Here is a 19,212-nt window from a genome sequence, read left to right as displayed (position 1 = left end):
TGGTTTCTACCATTAACTTAAAATAATCTAATAGCCCTCTTTCTATTTTGTGAGATAAAATTTACAAACAATTTGTAATACTCATGGGGCCAAAAATTGCTTTTAGACCATTGGTTTTCATTGAAGTCAACAATTCAAAAGCAATTTCAAACGCCACGAGCATTACAACTTGTAGGTACATTTTCCCTAATGGAATACAATGAAGGTCATTAGATTATATTTTAAATCAATGGTGAAAACAAAAGATTGTTTATATAACCCTAAAGTAACTAATAATTATGATATATTATTGGTGAATTAATTTGGATTTCTACAATAAATTATAAAATGTTGGCGAATCTGATCCAATCGTGTATCAAATATTGTGGCAAATCTTTAAGTTAAAAAAATTAATAAAATAAATTCTCTAGCGATTTAAATAACATTAAAATAAAAATTTGTAAAAATGTGATGATTTAGGTCACCTTAAAAGTTGAAATTATTAGCCAAATTTGATTCCCAAATTTGAAAAAATAGCCAATTAGCGAATATTAGCCACTAAAGTTTTCACTGCAGGCAAGGGAATGTGATTTTTAACCAGCAACCTGAAAATTTGGCTAAGCATATGCAAACTTCCATTGCTCCTTCTTGGGAGAGAACTTGCTTCCTTTGCCAATGGAAGGGAGTGAACCTACTTCCTTTGCCAATGGAAAGGAGCGACATGACTTCCAAGGTATTCTTTGAAGATAATTTGATGAATTTACATGCATGGAAAACAGAACCTTAAGGCATGAATTGATGAAAAGGGACAAATTGATGAAAATTTGCTAAGAGCAAGCTGGATGGTGAATTCAATGCACTTCCTTTGCCAATGGAAGGGAGCGAACTTCCAATAACCATGCCCAGCAGCAATTGAAGGGGTATTTTGGCACCAATATCTGAAATTAGAAAGAAAATGTGTTGAATACCAAACAAGTCAGCCATTTAGGGAAATGATATTAATTTTATTTAAGCCTTTAGAAATCAGCCTATAACCCAAAATACACATCTTTTCCTTCAAAGGCCTATAAAGGTCAAGTCAAAATTAGTCATTTAATCACAAATTCAAAGCGATTTCCTTCTCCAAACAGTGAATTTAAGAGCAAAGCAGCAATTATAATCAGCAAAGCAGCAAACCCAATCAGCAAGGGAGCAAATCTGATCATAGAAAGAACAGCGAACTTGATTAGAAATAAAGCAAATTTGATCAGGTGCAAGGCAAATTCATTCATCTACCTCCAACATCAGCGAAATTCCTAAGCACTATCAGACATGTCTTTGGATCAGGTGCATCAATTCAGGGTTAAAATAGTCCAAATCAGACAAAATCAGAACACATAAGGAATAAAAGAAGGATGAAATTAGATATATGTTATGTGTGTTTGATACCTATTTGTTTGTTTTGCAGGTGGTAAAGGAGGAGATCAAAGGGGGCAGATTGTAAGAAGATCAGCACAGTACTCCAAGGAGGAAATTTTTTCCATCAAGGTCAAGGTCCATACAAGGACCATGTCTTCAAGAGGAAAGATTTTATCAGCAAGTACAAGGGTATCAAGGAAGGTGACTTCACAGGAAGGATTTTGAGGTATTCAAGAACTCACATTGCATCGTGATGACATGAAGAGGTCAAAACCTTGAAGCATAAAGGAGAGATCATACAACTATCTCAAGGCAAGATAAGCAAGAAAAGATGGAGGATTGACTTAATCATGATGATGCTTCCCATCATCACCACATTGAGCAAGCGAATAATGTTGAGTATCAAGAGATATTGTTCAAACACTTTGTGTTGATCTATTAAGTCTACAAGCAAACTGAGGTGTCATCCTAGTCATCATTCCACCAATCAGAGGGTTCTGCATCAGCATGTCCAGATCCAATGAACCAAGCTCATCCATAGGGACACAAACTCCAATGTACCTACCCCAACTATTTATTGGTCAAATATTCAAGAGAAGACGTGTCCAAATGTTGTAATTATTTCATTGGCTAAGCAGAGTTTGTTGTAAAAAACCCTAATTAGGGTTTTCATCTTGTAATCTAGGCCATTGATCTCAAATCGATCTGAGCCTTTGAATTGTAATGAGCTCTCTATATAAGGCTCAAACTTCTCATATGTAAAGGTTGATAGTTTACAAATAGTGAATAGCTAATATGAGGTTAATGTTAGAAAAATAGAAGAATAGATAGATTAGAAGTTAGAAGTTAGAATAGAGTAGGAGAAGAGAAACTGTTGCTAAGGCTTGTAAATGGATGTACTCTTGTCATGTTGATTAGTTGAATGATAAAGAGTTGTGCATGATTCATGGTGAAACTCTTAATACATACCACTAGCAGTTTGTTGATTGCAAATTTGCCTTGCGTGGTCAACTGGAATACTTGAATGAGCTTAAGTTCAATTGTTATTCAGTCATCGATATGCATTCAATTAATGGTGTCTATGTTTGGTAATGATTTGAAAATCATCTAATTTCCTTAGAAGATTGCACTAAGCTTTGCAGAGTTGTTGCTTTGCATGTCAAAGCAAGTCTTAATGGAGTTTCACCAAAGGTTGTCCATTGTCTCTTGCATTCTTAGGAGTAGCATAGTCTTCCTACACCCATCTATTTTGCTTTTTTTTATTCTCCCAGCAAGTAATTAGAATCTAAGTTCCAACAATTCAAGCATTCAATTATTCATCGTAAGTCCCCTTGGATTACCAACAATCATATCAACCATTGAGCTTATCCACAAGTCGAGACCCGACAATAGGAACCTTGGAGTCTTCCAATTGATCACATAGTTTAGCACTAGGGAAGATTTTGTTCAAGAGAGGATAAGATACCTTGGTATTTTATTTTGTGTTCGTATGTGCATATAAAACGCATCAACAAAAGGGTAGGCTAAGGGGAGTAAGGGGTAAAGGATGTGAGATGTGGGTTAGAGGATGTAGGAAATGGAAGTTGGGAGACATAAGGGATGGAAGAAAGGTAGGAGGTGGGGGTGATGGAAGGAAGGAAGGTGAGGGATAAAGTAATGGAGAATGAAGGGATAGAAGATGTAGGTGAGGTGGTTATGATAGGTGAAGGTGAAGAAAGGTAGTGAAAGGAGATGGGAGTGAAAGGTGAAGTGGAAAGGTAGGAAGTAGAAGGATGGATAGGCGAAGAATGTGGTGAAGGGTGACAAGAAAGATGGAAAGGTGAAAGGGAGATGGCAATGGGAGGGAATGGAAATGAGGGGAGATGGAAGGTTGGAAAGGATATGGGATGGAAATGGGAGTGATCGGGCAGTGCTGGGAGAAGTAGGAAGTGGAATGAAGGATCGTACTTTTGCTTGGGTATCGGAAGTCTTAGGTCGCACATTTGAGACATCAAAGGAAATGATCAATCCTTAGGTCATAGATTGGGGCCTTCATTGGAAGTGATCAATCTTCTTCCTGACTTGCTACCGATTAAGCTTGCAACAATGCACTTAGCAAGATCATGACCTTATTCCAAAAAATGAAATGCATAGAGCTTAGTTTGCTGATTTGAAGGGTCAAGGAAGTCCCAAAGCTTAAGTCGAACTTTTGTGGGGGCAAAGTCAGTCTTCCAAAATGGCGACTTTCGCTGTCTTAATGCTTTTTTTCCGAACTTCTCATGATAATTTGAACTTCAGCTCCTCCTTTCCTTAGAAATTTAACCTCTAAAACCAACTTGCCTTTGCCAAATTTGCAATTAATTTCCATTAAAGCAAGCAACAGATGATTGAATGGAATGATCATCATGAATCGTTCACATCGTAAGCCTCGAGAACTAACTGACCTCACCTCATGCTAAAGAGAGACTTGACTTGATTACCTTCTGGCCTCCTAAGATACTACACCTCATCCAAGTGGAAGGCTAATTGTAAAAGTCTAAAAGACTCTACAACTAAGTGGAAAAAAGTGGGGGTCCCCATTTGCAATGGGGCGATGTGTGAAAACGTCACAACAATATGTCCTTCAATCCAAGCAGCCAAGAAGTCCAAGGAGTTAAAATTCTACCCTCTTGTAGCTTACCCATCTAGAGTGAATTTTGATCCTTATGGTAATATAGGGAGAGCTTATGGAAGAAAATACCGGCACAAAATACACCTTGAGGATTATTGGGCGAATGCAGTGGATGATTTTGAGATCCAAAGGAGAATGTATTCAAGGCTACCAGTATAGATGATCATAATTTGCCAATCATTTCCTGTGCCAGATCAAGTGAAAGATGATGGAAATTATGTCCAACATCAGTTTGTGAAAGAAAGGAATGAACCTCAAGTACTCATATTAGTTGATCAGAAGTTGAAATAGTGGACCTAAATGAGTTGATGAGACCAATTACGACATATAAAAGATAAATGGTGGATCAATAGGTTGCAAAGTTGAAAGCACGAGATATCCCCCTAACGTATGCTTTGATGGAAGATGTGGAGTCACAATCTTCTGATGATGAAATGACAGAAAGTCAACAAGAAATCAATATTGAACATGAAAGAAGTAGGCAAGAGGATGAAAGTCACAAGCAAAGGAAAGATGTAGCTGAAACTTCACAACCCAAGAGGCGGAAAGGAAGGAGGTTCCTAGTGAAGAGCCAAAGCAAAAAAGCAAAAGAAAAGTATGACTCACTCATCAAATAGTAATTCTTCAATGCAGGAGGTGATTGTTTCTGTAGACAAGAATGGGGCATCTATTGCTAAGAACGAGCCATCGAAGGAAAATGAATCAAATCCAAGAGTTTGAGATGGTCAAGGTACAAATGAGTCTATGCAATCTACTTTGCAAAGAAATCAAGAAGAAAATCCTTTTCAGGCCATGGAAATTGACGATGATCAATCAATGGAACCGATTCCACTTGAGGAAGTCTTAAAAGAAAACTTGAATTTTCAGGATGAGGAGCTCAATGAGGGGATGATATCCGCATTGTGAGAAGTTCAAGATGAGGACAAGGAACATTCAACAATTCCTAAATGGTTAAGAGAACGAATATAGAAGAAATCTATGATAGAAAGTAATCTAGTTAATAACTTGGAGGATTTTCTATAAAGGATTGGTAAGATTGTGGAGAAGAAGAGAGCTAAGTACTGCAAGATTACACATGAGAGTTCAAGATCCTGCACCTTGCATTTTGCAGTTCCAAAGGTAGACAAAGCAAAGGAAGACATCATTCCAAAAGAGTGTGAGATCACAACAGTTGATTTGAGAGCAGCAACAAAGGAACAAGTAATTGTGGAATTTGATGAGTCGGCAAAAGTGATTAAGGAAAGATGGAGAAAGGCAAAAGAAAAGAAGAAACAGCTTAAAGTCAAGAACCAGCAATTGAAAGACTACATAAGGCGCTTGATGAATCTTGTTCGACAAGAAGATGATACATTTGTACCACCTATAGTTCTTCCAAGGGAATTAGTTGAGAACTTTGAAGAAATGAAAGAGATGGCTCAAGAGACAAAGGAATGGATTAAGAATACTTTCAATAAAACAAATGAATTCACAAAAGAGTTGGTACAAGTAATATGGGAATTCTGCAGCTATCTTGGATAGAATTCAAATCAAGATTGAATTATGGGAGGACTTTCATAATCATCAAGATAAAACTATTCCACGTTTGCATGTGCTAAAGGATATTCCTAAGAAAACTTTGGTAGAAGGAAAGGTGATGAAAGTGAATCAGACATATGATTTTCATAGTTGGTATTGTGTATTGATCTTTAAAAAGGAAGGTCTTGAGAAAGTTAATAATGATTGTGTTCGATTGAAGAAAACAGTCAAGGAAATTCAAGACAAAATCCTTGTTCCAGTAGAGTCAATACTTGGGCAAAAGATGAATGATGATGAAGATGTGCATGTAAATGACTTGAAGGATAAATAGAAAAGTGTCTTCTTCAAAGCTACAGGTTCTATTTTGGGGAGTCATTTGGAGGATGTTGCTTCATTCCTAAGTTTCATGAATGGAATTCATAAGCAAAGGATAGAATGGGAAAAGATTTTTGTTGTGTAATGAGGACTTGGCAATCATTGAATTCAAGGTGGAAGCAGATAAGGGGCACGTAGTTCCTTGGTGGCATGGAATTTTCCTATTTGCTCCCACTCTTCGCATTTTGTGCTAAGGAGAGTTCTCTATTTTTCATTGGTCATTATGTAATTAAGTTAGTGGGTTAGTAAGTAATTGTAACTAACCCTAATTAGGGTTTTACTGTTTCAATCTTGGCCATTGATTTGAAATCAATCTGGGCCCTTGGTTGTAATTGGGAGCTCTATATAAAAAAGTTGCCCATTTCATTTCTAAGGGAGACTTTTGTGGAATTGTTGCTAAGATGCTACCAAAATAACTACAAACTCATTGAAGCTTGGTGAGCCTATGTGTTGTTTTGAATGTTAGGTTTCATTTTTTCATATTAATTTTAAGGTCAATTTTAAAGGAGTTCTTTAGTTGAATGGAAGACATTGTTGTTGATTTATGGTGAAACCTCTTATGTCCATACCATTTGTGGTTTTTTAATTGCAAATTGCAATGTATGGTTAGTTTAAACTTATTTCAAAGCTCAGCTTTGATTGCTTTATGCTCATTGTTCATATTGTTGATGTGCAAAATTGATTTGAAAATCATTGATATACCTTAGAAGATCGCATCATATTTGTGTAGTTGTTATCTCATGGCAAGGTAAAGTATGGTTTGGTTTCACTAAGTCAATAGTTATTTCTTACATTGTTAGAAGTAGCTTAGATTTCTAAACCCTCATCCTTTTGCCTTATATTTCAAAGCATTCATCGAGATTGCTTTCAAGAGCATTATTGCAAAATCATATGTCATTCGAGTTTTATAATTTGGAATTACTAAAGTTTTCCTTCTAAAAGAGGTGATACAATCCTAAGAATAATTGCGTAGGTCTTGTTGTCACAAAAGTTTGCACCCTTGTTGAGCTATCAACTCAGCAACCTTGTGAAACATGGAAACAACCCTGAAGTGTGAGACCTTGCGCAAAGGGGTTGAATCTCCGGAGAAGGTCGGCTTCCTTCTCAATCCAAGTGTCGATGTTGAACCAACTCAACACTCCAAACTCTACTTCTAAACCTATCCTAACAACTTCCGGAGGAAAAGGGAAGAAGGAAATGCTAAAATGAAAGGAGGTGATGCACCAAGATAAGAGATGTTTCTCTCCACACCCAAAAATGAGACAAAGAATCAATCGAAATACCTAGGAGATGCACAAACTTCAATTGCATGAACAACCCCGAACGCATGTATGGAGGTTAGAATTTGCTGAATGTCATAAGGGGAGAAGGTTTGACACAAGTCACACCCAAAAAAAAAGTTAACGAAGCATATACGTGAAAGAAAGCCACAAAACATGCACTTACAATGAAGGTAAGAAAACATACACAACATGTATAAGTTGAAGGAAAGCAAGAATGATAACTTCAATTCATTCTCAGGCTTGATAACTTCAATTCATTCTCAGGCCAATGGCCAAACTTACAATTGTAGAAATGCAAGAAAATATACAAATCTTCAAGAGAAGTGAAAGAGCAAAGAATAGCTCAAGCTAGTAGGGAGAGAACCCTTTAGAATGAGGCTTAATAGCTTATATATAGCAAATTGGTCGCAGAGGAGAGACCAATGGTCAAGGAGAAACCTTGACCCTAGCGTGAACAAGAGAACATCAATCAAGGAAGGCAGGGGAGTGCACAGACCTGACATGGTGTACATGCAAGCAACCTAGCCATACCCTAACAAGGCAATCCCAAGAAGGAAAGTACTTCTAGAAGGTGGATTGTCTGACATTCCAAAGTCAGAGCATGCAAACCTAACATGAAGGTCATCAAGTAACCATAAATAAGCATGGCCACGTACTCCACTTGATGGCAATCCTACAAAAAAAAAACATTAAATGCGCCCCTGTAGCTCCATGAATGAAGATATACAAGTCGCAGGGGTCGATGGAGCATTAAGAGCCTTGAGTGTTGATCACGTCATCTAGAAGTGTCGCAAGTCGAGAGGAGTCGAGAACCTAGGAATTTTGAGGTTCTAGGTTTCAAAAGGCTTGGGAACTTGGGAATTTTGGGATTCCAGGGTTTCAAGTTTCAAAAGGCTTGGGAACTTGGGAATTTCAGTATTCCAGATTTTCGGGTTTCAAAAGGCTTGGGAACTTGGAATTTCGGGGTACCGAACTTCCGAGTTTCAAAAGGCTTGGGAACTTGCCTCTTGACAAGACAACACTTAACACTTCATGACCATTGGCCTTGTCCTTGATCAACTAGGGCAACACTGGTCCATGGAACATATCTCTAATCGATTCTCATTGATGGACTGAGAATGTCATAAAATGACAACATTTTAGCGACCTCTGCGAGGTGCTTGCCTGTTGAGCTTGGAGTCCAAAAGCCTTAAGCATCCATTGGGCACTAAGTCACTGGAAGGATCCAAAACACGTGCATGCCAACACTTGGAGGGAAGTTGGAAACTAGAGCACACACCCTCTTAAGGAGAATGCAGTAGGTGCAAAAGCACTTATGAAAGCAAAATAGCCTCTAATCTAATATTTACATTGATTTACAACAAGTGGCAATTAATGCATTTGCCTCTATCAAAGATGAGTCTTTTGAAGGAGTCGATCTCCTTCATACCATAGTTGCATTCATCACTCAACTGCAACAGTTGAAGTCTCTTGCATGTGTGCATCAGATCATACATATTGCTTATATGGTGAAAGAACACTTCACCATTGACCTTGCCACCATAAGGAAGCCATAGAATGTAGGCATCTGAGACATCCAAGGATGCATCAAGCATACACACAGTAGCAAGGGGGAAGTATTTTAGCAGTAGGTTAGCCTAAAAAGCACTACCCCTTGCAAAAAAGAAGGCATCTTCTTCATACAAGGGGGCATCATTGTCCCCACAATAGCTGACCTCCTCCAGACATGAATTGAAACCAAAAGAAAATGCCTCAAACTCATGGGGATGAAAAGTATACCATACCTCCTTGACTTGCACAAGGGGGCTCCTCGTGGCATCGAATAGAAAACTTTGAAGCTCGGGTATACTATCAATTTGAGCAACAAGGGAATTACTTTTTTGACATGTACGTTGTTGCTCAACATCACCATCCTTGATATGCTAGTCCCAAGTAAAACATTCCAATCCAGCACTGTCCCTAATGCTAAACGCAATGTCTTCACCTTGAATGAAGACCTCATATTCAACATCATCACATTCAGGGGCAGGGCAAAACCAGCATACATCATAATCACATGGGTCGATACTTAGTTCATCAACACCAACTTCTGATTTATGAGGCACTTCATAAGAAGATCTAAAATCTTTGGATTGCCTCTCTGTTTTTGTTTCTCCCTCTTGACAACCAACTGCAAAAATCTCAGCCTCATGGCATGATCTAACCCCCATATTGCCTAAAGCAATAACATCATTTCTTGTGGCCTCCTCAACATGTGAAGCAACAAACACATCCTTTGAACATAAAGGAGCATCAATCTCCATCCTATCCTTTGAAAATGGAACAAAAGTAGGTAAGACATCAAAAATATTTTCTTCTTCACCATTTTCATCATAGGCTGACTTATGTTCTGAATGATCAACATCATGACCTAATCTAAGTGGCTCCTCCATGTTGTCCTCACATCCTCGCTTAATGCCCTCTTGTCGTAGATCATCTTCAAATTTCCTTTGCAATAAGTCTAAACCTCAATCTTGTTGAGTACAAGGAAGCTCACAGCTAGCAAACAACACCTCCCCTCTTCCTTGATGATCAAGCCAACCACCATTCCAAACAACAAGTCCACCTTTGAAGAGTGAGATAGTGTCAAGGAAAGAAGATTGACCTGGTAGGGGATGTTGCAAGGGAGGTTGTAGAGGGGAAGACTCTTGTAAAAGAACAGCTTGAGCTCCTTTGAAACTTGGGATTTAAAACCTAGGAGACTTATTTGAAGTCTTTGAAGTTGAGTTCCGGGTTCGGCCCCCTAGACCCCTGGTATTGGTCCGGTACGGTCCCGGTTCGGGTTCGGGTCCGGTTCGCCTATGGTTTGGACAAGGTTCGTGATTCACAGGCCTGGTTCGAACCAGGGCAAACCCAAGAGGACCCAGGTCGAACCCAGGGGTCTGACAGCCCAAAAATGGATTTTTTTTTAGCAAAATCTAATTTTTTTTTAATTCCACCACATAAAAAATTAAAATATGACCCTACAAGTGAGTTTTAAAACATTAACTTGGCTCATTTCACACAAGCAACATGACTACAAGCAAGGGGAAACGAAGATGTGGGATATGGAGCCAAAACATACTGATTTGGATGATTTCACTTCTCAGCTTGTTGCATTTGATGACTCAGATAGCGAGCAAACTTAAAGTTAAAGTGCAAGTGTAAGTGGCATTGGCATTAATTCATCTAATGTCAATGTCAATGATGAGGAGGCGGAGAATGAGGATGATAAATTAGAGAATCCATTTGATGATCAAACTTTAAATTGTTGAAAGTTGAAACAATGATACTTGAATATTTTATCATTTTGATATTAAACTTGATGTATATGATGTTGTTATGGTATGATCATGATGCTATGATTACAAGTTTATGTTGGTTTTGTTGTTTATATGATGCTATGTGACATGCTAATCTTAATTCATGCTTATATATATATATATATATATATATATATAATTTACATGTTTTTCAGCAGCATTCCACGGGGACGCGTCCCCCCCCTTTTTGGGCGCGTGCCCCTGTCAAAAACGTCTCGGGGACGGGGGGACGGGGACGCGACGTCCCCCGCCGTCCCGCCACCGCCACCCAAGCGCCGCCGGGACGCGGAGACGTCCCCGCGTCTCCCAGGGAGACGGGGAGACGTGGAGACGTCTCCTTGGGAGACGTCTGGGCATCTCCCAGAGAGACATGGAGACGCCTCCACGTCTCCTTGGGAGACGTTTGGGCGTCTCCCCGTCCTTAGAGAGACGTGCAGACGTCTCTCCAAGGACGGGGAGACGCCCAGACGTCTCCTGTCGCCCCCACGTATATGCAATATTTAATATTAAAAAAAATTTAAAAAGTGACTTTTTAAGTTTTTTGAGGGTTAAGGGGTAACTCTAATTGGACGTGGGCCAAAAGAAAAATAACACCCGACGCCTTTAGAAAATAATAAAAGTATTTTTGGCCTCGCGGGGCACTGCCCCTCGACCCCGCCCTGTATCGCGACAGGGAACACGCAAGGGGCGCTGCCCCTTGACCCCAACTTGGGGGCGCTGCCCCCAAACCCCCATTGAAAAATATAGGGGGAAACCGCGCCAATAGAAGTAGGGAAAATCTAACCTCCGAGTCTGATTAGGCTCCATATAACAACACAACTTAGAAATCTTGGTATTTAGATTTAGTATTTCAAATTTCCTATAGTCTCATTTGAAATATAATTCTTACACTGTAATACTGTCATACATCTTTTCAAAACTAGTTTTTCAAGTACTATATGTATATGTATAACTATATTAGCACCACCACCCCGCCACCCCCCCGCCGTCGTCCCCCCACCGTCCCCAAACTTAGGCCCTTGGTCCCCCCGTCCCGGAAACGCGTCCCCACATCCCCCCGTCCCCCCATCCCCAACGCCCGTGGAACACTGTGTTTTTGTACTAACGAACCCAAACCCCTTTTCAAAATTTTGTTGTACCGGTGCCTGAACCCGAACTGGCAACCTAGCTTAGAAGGTCTCCCTTGCTTGAAGCTTGGGATTTCAAATTTGGGAACTTTAGGGGCGGGAACCCTCCTCCTGTATGAGCTGCATCTCTATAGTTGCAAGATGGTTGAATTTCTTCCTAGCAAAAGCAAGTTGCCTTGCAAGAAAATCCTCATGTTGTCGTCTTTGGGCTTCCATCTATTGTTGTTGAAGTTGAGCCTGATAAGCAAGTTGACCTTGTTTTAGAACGCACGCCTGCTCTCTGTCAACAGCTTCTAACTGCTCTTGGAAGTTCAACATTATATCTTTGATGCTGACATCTTTCAGGCTCTTCTCATTTTGACGGGCATGCTAGAAGGGATTGAAATAGGCTTCTTGGGGTTGTCGATAAGCATGGTTAGGTTGCCAAGAAGATTGAGTTGGGCTGGGAGGGTGGCAAGCATATTGGATGTGCCAACACCCTGGGGCAGCAAAGTTTTTCAGGATGAAACTAGGAGCATTCCTTGTTTGATATTGCTGATGAGAAGGAAAATAACCAGTAGGCTCATGGGAAGGATGGGAAAAGAAGGTATTCCCATGATATTTATTCATTATAAAGCATTTGCAAGAGGTAGAACTTGTTTAATGAAATGCTTAAAAGAGCAAACGGATCTACTCAACCAAAGACACATAACATACCAACAAATTCACCAAATTGATAGCAGAGTCGCCAATTGCTTGAAAGATGCCTCTCCAAGGCTGAATACACTGAAGAACACACCAAATCTTCAGCTTCATGAAGGATGACTCCCACCAGGCATGCCAAAAATTACCCCGAAGTGTGGGACCTTGTGCAAGGGATTGAATCTCTGGAAAAGGCTGGCTTCCTTCTCAATCCAAGTGTAGGTGTTGAACCAACTCAACATTCCAAATTCTACTTCTCAACCTATCCTAACAGCTTGTAGAGGAAAAGGGAAGAAGGAAATGTTAAAATGAAAGAAAGTGATGCACCAAGATAAGAGATGTTTCTCTCCCCACCCAGAAATGACACAAAGAATCAATTGAAATACCCATGAGATGCATAAACATCAATTGCATGAACGACCCTGAATGCATGTATGGAGGTTAGAATTTGTTGAATGTCAAAAGGGGAGAAGGTTTCCCACTAGTCACACCCAAAAACAAGTTAACACGACATATATGTGAAAGAAAGCCACAAAACATGCACTTACAATGAAGGTTAGAAAACATACACAACATGCATAAGTTGAAGGAAGGCAAGAATGATAATTTCAATTCATTCTCAAGCCAATGGCCAAACTTAGAGTTGTAGAAATGCAAGAAAATATACAAATCTTCAAAAGAAATGAAAGACCAAATAATAGCTCAAACCAACAGGGAGAGAACCCTTTACTATAAGGCATAACAGCCTATATATAGCAAATTGGTCGCAAAGGAGAGACCAATGGTCAAGGAGGAGAAGCCTTGACCCTGACGTGCACAGGAGAATGTCAATCAAGGAAAGCAAGGGGGTGCACAGACCTGACATGGTGGACATGCAAGCAACCTGGCCATACCCTGACAAGGCAATCCCAAGAAGGAAAGTACTTCTAGAAGGTGGATTATTTGACATTCCAAAGTCAAAGCATGCAAACCAGACATGAAGGTCATCAAGTAACCATAAATAAGCATGGCATTGTACTCCACTTGATGGCAATCCTGCAAAAAGCATTAAATATGCCCCCTGTAGCTCCATGAACGAAGGCATACAAGTCAGAGGGCTTGATGGAGCCTTAAGAGTCTTGAGTGTTGATCATGTCATTGGGAAGTGTTGCAAGTCGAGAGGAGTCAAGAACCTGGGAATTTCAAGATTCCGGGGTTCCGGGTTTCAAAAGGCTTGCAAACTTGGGAATTTTGAGATTCCAAGGTTTCGGGTTTCAAAAGGCTTGGGAACTTGGGAATTTCGGGATTCCGGGTTTCACAGGTTTCAAAAGGATTGGGAGCTTGGGGATTTTAGGATTCCAGGGTTCCGGGGTTCAAAAGGCTTGGGAACTTGGGAATTTCAGGATTCTGAGGTTCCGGGTTTCAAAAGGCTTCGGAACTTACCTCTTGACAAGACAACAATTAACACTTCATGACCACTAGCCTTGTCCTTGATCGACTGGGGCAGCGCTTGTCCATGGAACATATATCTGATCAGTTCTCACTGATGGACCAAGGGTGTCATAAAATGACACCAAGTCCCTTTGTGATACCAGCATATCACATCATTTCACTAAGACTATCCAATTTGCATGTCAAAACCTGACTCGAAATCCCTTGGGGTAGCCTTGATCACATTATTTAGCATATAAAGTTTCCTTGTCAAGAGAGGATAGAAATCTTAGTATTTTATTTTTTGTTTGAGGTGTCCTAAAAAACACATCAACGGAAGGATGACTGCTTCAGGGATTTTCAAAAAGAAAATGTTAGATAAAGTAGTTACAAAAGCAAGAAGAAGAATTTTACACACAGATAAGTTTTTAGGTTTATGACTGATTGCTCAAATAATCAAACAAGTCCAGAAACATATGATGTGGTCAGGAACATGAACTTTGCCTAATAAATTTTACACACATCCGATGAAGTTCTATCTTCTATATGAGTCACATCATTTAAACTAAAAAATAAGAACACATTTTGACTTATATATCTTATCTATAAGTCACATCATTTCAAATAAAATTCATAGCATCTTTACCTAGAATTTATTTCCATAAGTTTTTTGCGAATTTTAATGAAAAATCATGGTTTTGTTACCTGGAAATTTTTCCAAAAGTTTTTTGGTTGATTTTTTGATAAAAATTGTGGCTTCATTTTACCATAAGAATATCAGATTTTTGTTTGGTAATATTTTTATACCACGCAAAGTCAGTGTTATTCTTTTGCCACGTGAAGGGTTTGTCCGAGTTTCTGATCACGATTTTTTCAACAATTTGTGAGTTTTCTGCAGTTTCCTGTGATGGGTGTTTTTCTACATGATCGTGAGTTTCCTGCAATGAGCACCAGGGGTTTTGGTGTGGGCATATTGGTGTTTTGTGATCGGGTTTTTTCCCGTTTTCTGATTTTTATGGAGGGTTTCTTATTTTTTTCCACAAAAAATCATGGAAGGGTTTTGCATGATTTTGTCCATAAAAATAATCAATTATCATTTCAAAGCTTGCATCGACCAAAAACATTTTCTTTTGACATTTGTGGTTTTGCAAATACATTTCCATTTTTCCGCATGTTTTATGGTAGTGTGTGTCAAGTTTGTGGCTTTGTAACTCACCACACTTATGTTCGTTAATTCAAAGTTTCGTAACTATCACAGCAGGTGTAGTCAACATTTAGCAACATATGGCATAGTGTTCAGAACTTCAGACACAAATCTAGTTATTAAGCAACATCCATTTGGTTTGATTTACAATAAACTATCAAATATTGCATTACATAAGATAAACTAGTTATCAAGCAATGTCCATGGGCTTTATGATGAACTGTCAACTGGTTCTCAAGGAATGTGTGGTTTATGGCAAATATCAAATATTGCATTTCGTGGGAATTTGTTTGGTCAGTTATTTAAGAATTTCATGTTAAAATTTACTTATAGAAGTTCCATTCGATTCAAAAAACCAACAACATCGAGAAAACACATTACACACCTGCAGCATCATGTTATCTACTTCACCTTAAGATTTCAGGGAATAAGATGGTTTTTTAGTGAAAAATCATCATGGCAAGAGTGTCATGTCCCCTTTCCAAAAATAATACTACTTTTAGTTTGGTCGCAATAAGTATATTTTAAAAGGGACAACTTAATAATATCATATATCATTATAGCTAATTTAAATTGTCTTAAACACTTAATATAAAAAAAGTATTTTTAAATACTTTTGGAGGGAATTTGAATTGATGGGCCCAAATTGGATTACTATAAAAGAACGGTGATTGGATCAAAGAAAGCATCTCATTGTCATTGTTGCATTCAACTTTCTGGATTTTGGACATTGTGTTCAATTTCTTATCCAAGGATGAAAACCCTTGGTTTGTGGAGTCTAGGAGAACGAAAATCCTCATTTCCAACTAGGGCAACTCCACTCAGGTTGCATCAGAGCTGACTATTGTTAATTTTACGTGAGTTCCAAATTTGGGTGATTGAATTTGCAAGCAAATGTTGGAGGAGCTCATTGATGTATATGTTGACCATTTAGAGCACCATTATTGTTGATGTTAGAGTCTACTACTGTATTTTATCACTGTTTAGTGAACCGCATCAGTCCTGTGATCAATTGCCGCATTCCATACTCATGAATACTCATCATTAAGGGTGATCCTAGCTGTTCAAAGAAAGTTATTCATTAGCTGCTGCTGTTGATGCTGATCATATGAAGCCATGCCAAACAACAGCCCAAACACAGGCTGGTATTCACTGCACATTTTGAGGAAGGGCAATTATAACTTATATGGACAATTAAAACACTCATATGCTGTAGTCTTATATTCTGCTCCGCACTGTCTGGAGGTGGTCCTTTCTGCAACGGTACTTTGATCTATCATGGCATCCGCATTTCCAAATCCAGTTCATACATAAGTATGGCGCAGATTTTATATGCAAGTTGCAGATTTATGTGAGTGCGATCTATATTTGAAGATTACATAGATAAGTTGCAGACTTATGTAAGTACAATTTATGTTTCTATAGGTGACAAGAGGCTGTAAGCACTATTAGCTGTACATGCTACATTGTTATCATTATACCGAGGATGTCAAATCTGAATGGCATATGAGGAGTTTCATGTTGTTGATAAAGCTATTTGTAATTCTTATTTCATTTTGGTACATTAAGAAAATAATAAATATATCCTAAAAACAAAAGAAAAGTCTCTAAGGGGACATTACAAAGAGTTTCAAACCCAGCCCCCATTTGTTGAGATTGTGTAAAATACTGCCACAGCCAACGGTGAATGAAACATATCGAATCGAGGAGGCAAGAGTTAAAATTAGGTTAAATTGCACATATAATAGCAGGCAAAATGTACTTCTATGGATGAGGCGGGTAAACTGTTGTGACATCTAAGCCCAATCTTACAAGTCCAGGTGAAATTTACCAGTGGAACAAAATCATTGATAAACCTATATTTGTCAATTTTCCTCACCTCATTAATGTTCCGCTTCGAAGCTGCCTTCATTGGACGTGCGCCATTTCCATTATCATAAAACCCTGTTTCCCCACCTAACTTGATTTCGTCCGTTCCACTGCCACTACCAACACTGGCAGGACTGCTACTACCTCTTCCACCTGCATATCCACTACTGCTCGGGCTACTCGCAGCTTCAATTTCATTATCCTCCTGTTCCGAGATCTCTTCCTCCAATCGCTCCGGTAATTCTGAAAATTCCTTAACTTCTGCACCTTCATCAACGCTGCCCTTTTCCGGTTCTAAAACTTCCTCGTCTTTCCCATCTTTCTCCTCAGAAACCTCTTTCTGCGAACTTAATTCTGCGAATTCCTGGCTGGGATAGGGTTCCTCAACCTCTAAGCTACAGTCCGCATTCTTATTATAAATTTTACCATCGCCATCATCATCAACGTCCACGGCTCGAATCAAATCATCTCCATTATTAATATCAGGTTCATTTTTCCCAAGGTCTTCGTTGCTCCCCTGTTCCTGCACAAAGCTATTCTCCTCTAACCTCAATACTTCTAAAGCCTCTTCCACCAATCCGACATCATTATTATTATCATCATTTTCTATTGCGACATCAATTTCCACAGGATCCACCGGAGTAGATTTATTCTCTTCTTCGCTATTTCCCGGAGCGGAAACTGATTCCATGAGTTCCAATCTCTATAAAATTCTGCACTACTACACAATTTTCACATTTGATCAACACCTGAACTTTTTCACCAAATCAGCACAAATCTACGATGAATGAGCCGGCCCGGCGACTTTAACAGACAAATTAACTGGTTTTAAACAGTCAAATGAACAGCCTATCTCTCAAAAACCCGTTTACTTTTCAAAACCCTTGAATGCTCGGAACTCTGCCGATCCAGCATCAAAAATTCCCCAAATTCAACCAGGTGGGTCCAAAATTGCGGAAAAAATTATACACTCGGCGACAAAAATCCGGCACAATTACATAAATGGCAACAAACTTGTGCAAAAACCAGGCACAATCTTTGCCCCCATATCTGCCATTCTTCGTTCACCAGCCTTGAGTTGAATGGTAGTTGCTGAAAAATAACAACGGGTACAAGAAAATATTTAGATTTGCCTATTTTATTTTTCTATCTTTTGTTTTTTTCAATTACTCGTGACTGGGAGTAAAAATAATTCGTTGGGATTATTTTGCTCTGTTATGGAAGAGTGTCACTTTCATGATTTCGTAAACAACTAGGTAGGTTCCTAAGTTTTAGAAGGAGCCCTCACTTCCTAATCTTTTTATTATTATTATTATTATAATATTTATTTTGTTGTGGTTTCGGGTATGAGTTGGAGAGTTTGTATAATGTGATTTATTATAAGGCCTTGTCAACCCTACCTTTTGTATGGAATGGAACGGTAGGGAATGAGAGCGGGCATTTTCGTTATCACATTGTTTTTTTTTTCTTTAACAAAATTTCCGAATTTGTAACGTAGAAAAAGTTCAATCCCTAGTTAACTTGTGGCATAGTACGAGACAAAAGTGCATGCTGTGTAGTTTTCTACTTTTGTCTTGTTTTGTGTTTTTCCACTTTAATTTGTATTTGGTTTAGTATAGCCTATATTCTTTTAAAAACGACATGATTACTTTTAGCTCTCTATTTAAGACTTTAATTGCTTTTTTGTAAGGGCATATTACGGATTTGAAATTATACTGTTTTGTTTTTATCATGAAGAATGGTTTATATTATTATTATTTATATATTAAAATGAGAATAATATATCATTCAAAGGAAGGTGGGTGGTAGAAGGCATGTTATTCAAGTCTATGTATGATTAGATTTTAATCAAAATAAAATAGTGAAATAAAGTCTAATGGGATCAAGTTCAAATAGCAAGAATCAACAAAGTTGTTAAGCAAAGAGAACTACACCATCTAGTTGATGGATATTGAAAAGATTGAATATAATTTATGAGAAAAACAATCCCTAGCTCATTTCGAAGGTAATTGAGAGCTATGCAATTAGAAGCCATGATCTCTTATGGTAGGCTAGTTGCATCCATGTGTGTGCCCACATGTAGGGAGTGACCTTGGTGGGAGATGGAAACAGAAGCGCTCTAACATTTGTACAAGGAGCATTACTCTAGTGATACAAAAGCCCCTACAAATGAGCAAGTTTGATTACAACTTTGTTCTCTTGCACCTAAATTTGCATAAATACATTCAAGTTTATCATCTCTATAATGTAAAATACAAAATAAATATCAACTCAATAACCAATAAAAATAGCAATTTTTTTGCCTTTCCTAGTGCTAAAAAGTAGCTCCAGCCTAAAAGCATGTCAAACCTAAGTAAATTTGAAAGGGAGGTAAGATTGA

At 38.6% G+C, this 19,212-nt stretch overlaps 1 protein-coding gene across 2 annotated transcripts in view; it reads right to left on the bottom strand.

Moving 5' to 3' along the window:
- The window catches only part of LOC131053683 (vacuolar fusion protein MON1 homolog), a 104,593-nt gene extending 86,604 nt beyond the window's left edge, over positions 1–17,989 (bottom strand). For both annotated transcript variants that reach the window (XM_057988286.2, XM_057988287.2), the window contains exon 1: positions 16,843–17,989. In XM_057988286.2, coding sequence (XP_057844269.2) covers positions 16,843–17,523 — 681 coding nt within the window. In that variant the 5' untranslated portion in view covers positions 17,524–17,989. The remainder of the gene's footprint in view (positions 1–16,842) is intronic.
- Between the last annotated feature and the right edge of the window lie 1,223 nt (positions 17,990–19,212).

Source organism: Cryptomeria japonica, chromosome 1 (genome assembly GCF_030272615.1).
Source record: "Cryptomeria japonica chromosome 1, Sugi_1.0, whole genome shotgun sequence".
Taxonomy (NCBI): domain Eukaryota; kingdom Viridiplantae; phylum Streptophyta; class Pinopsida; order Cupressales; family Cupressaceae; genus Cryptomeria; species Cryptomeria japonica.
This window is presented reverse-complemented; position numbering and strand designations above follow the sequence as displayed.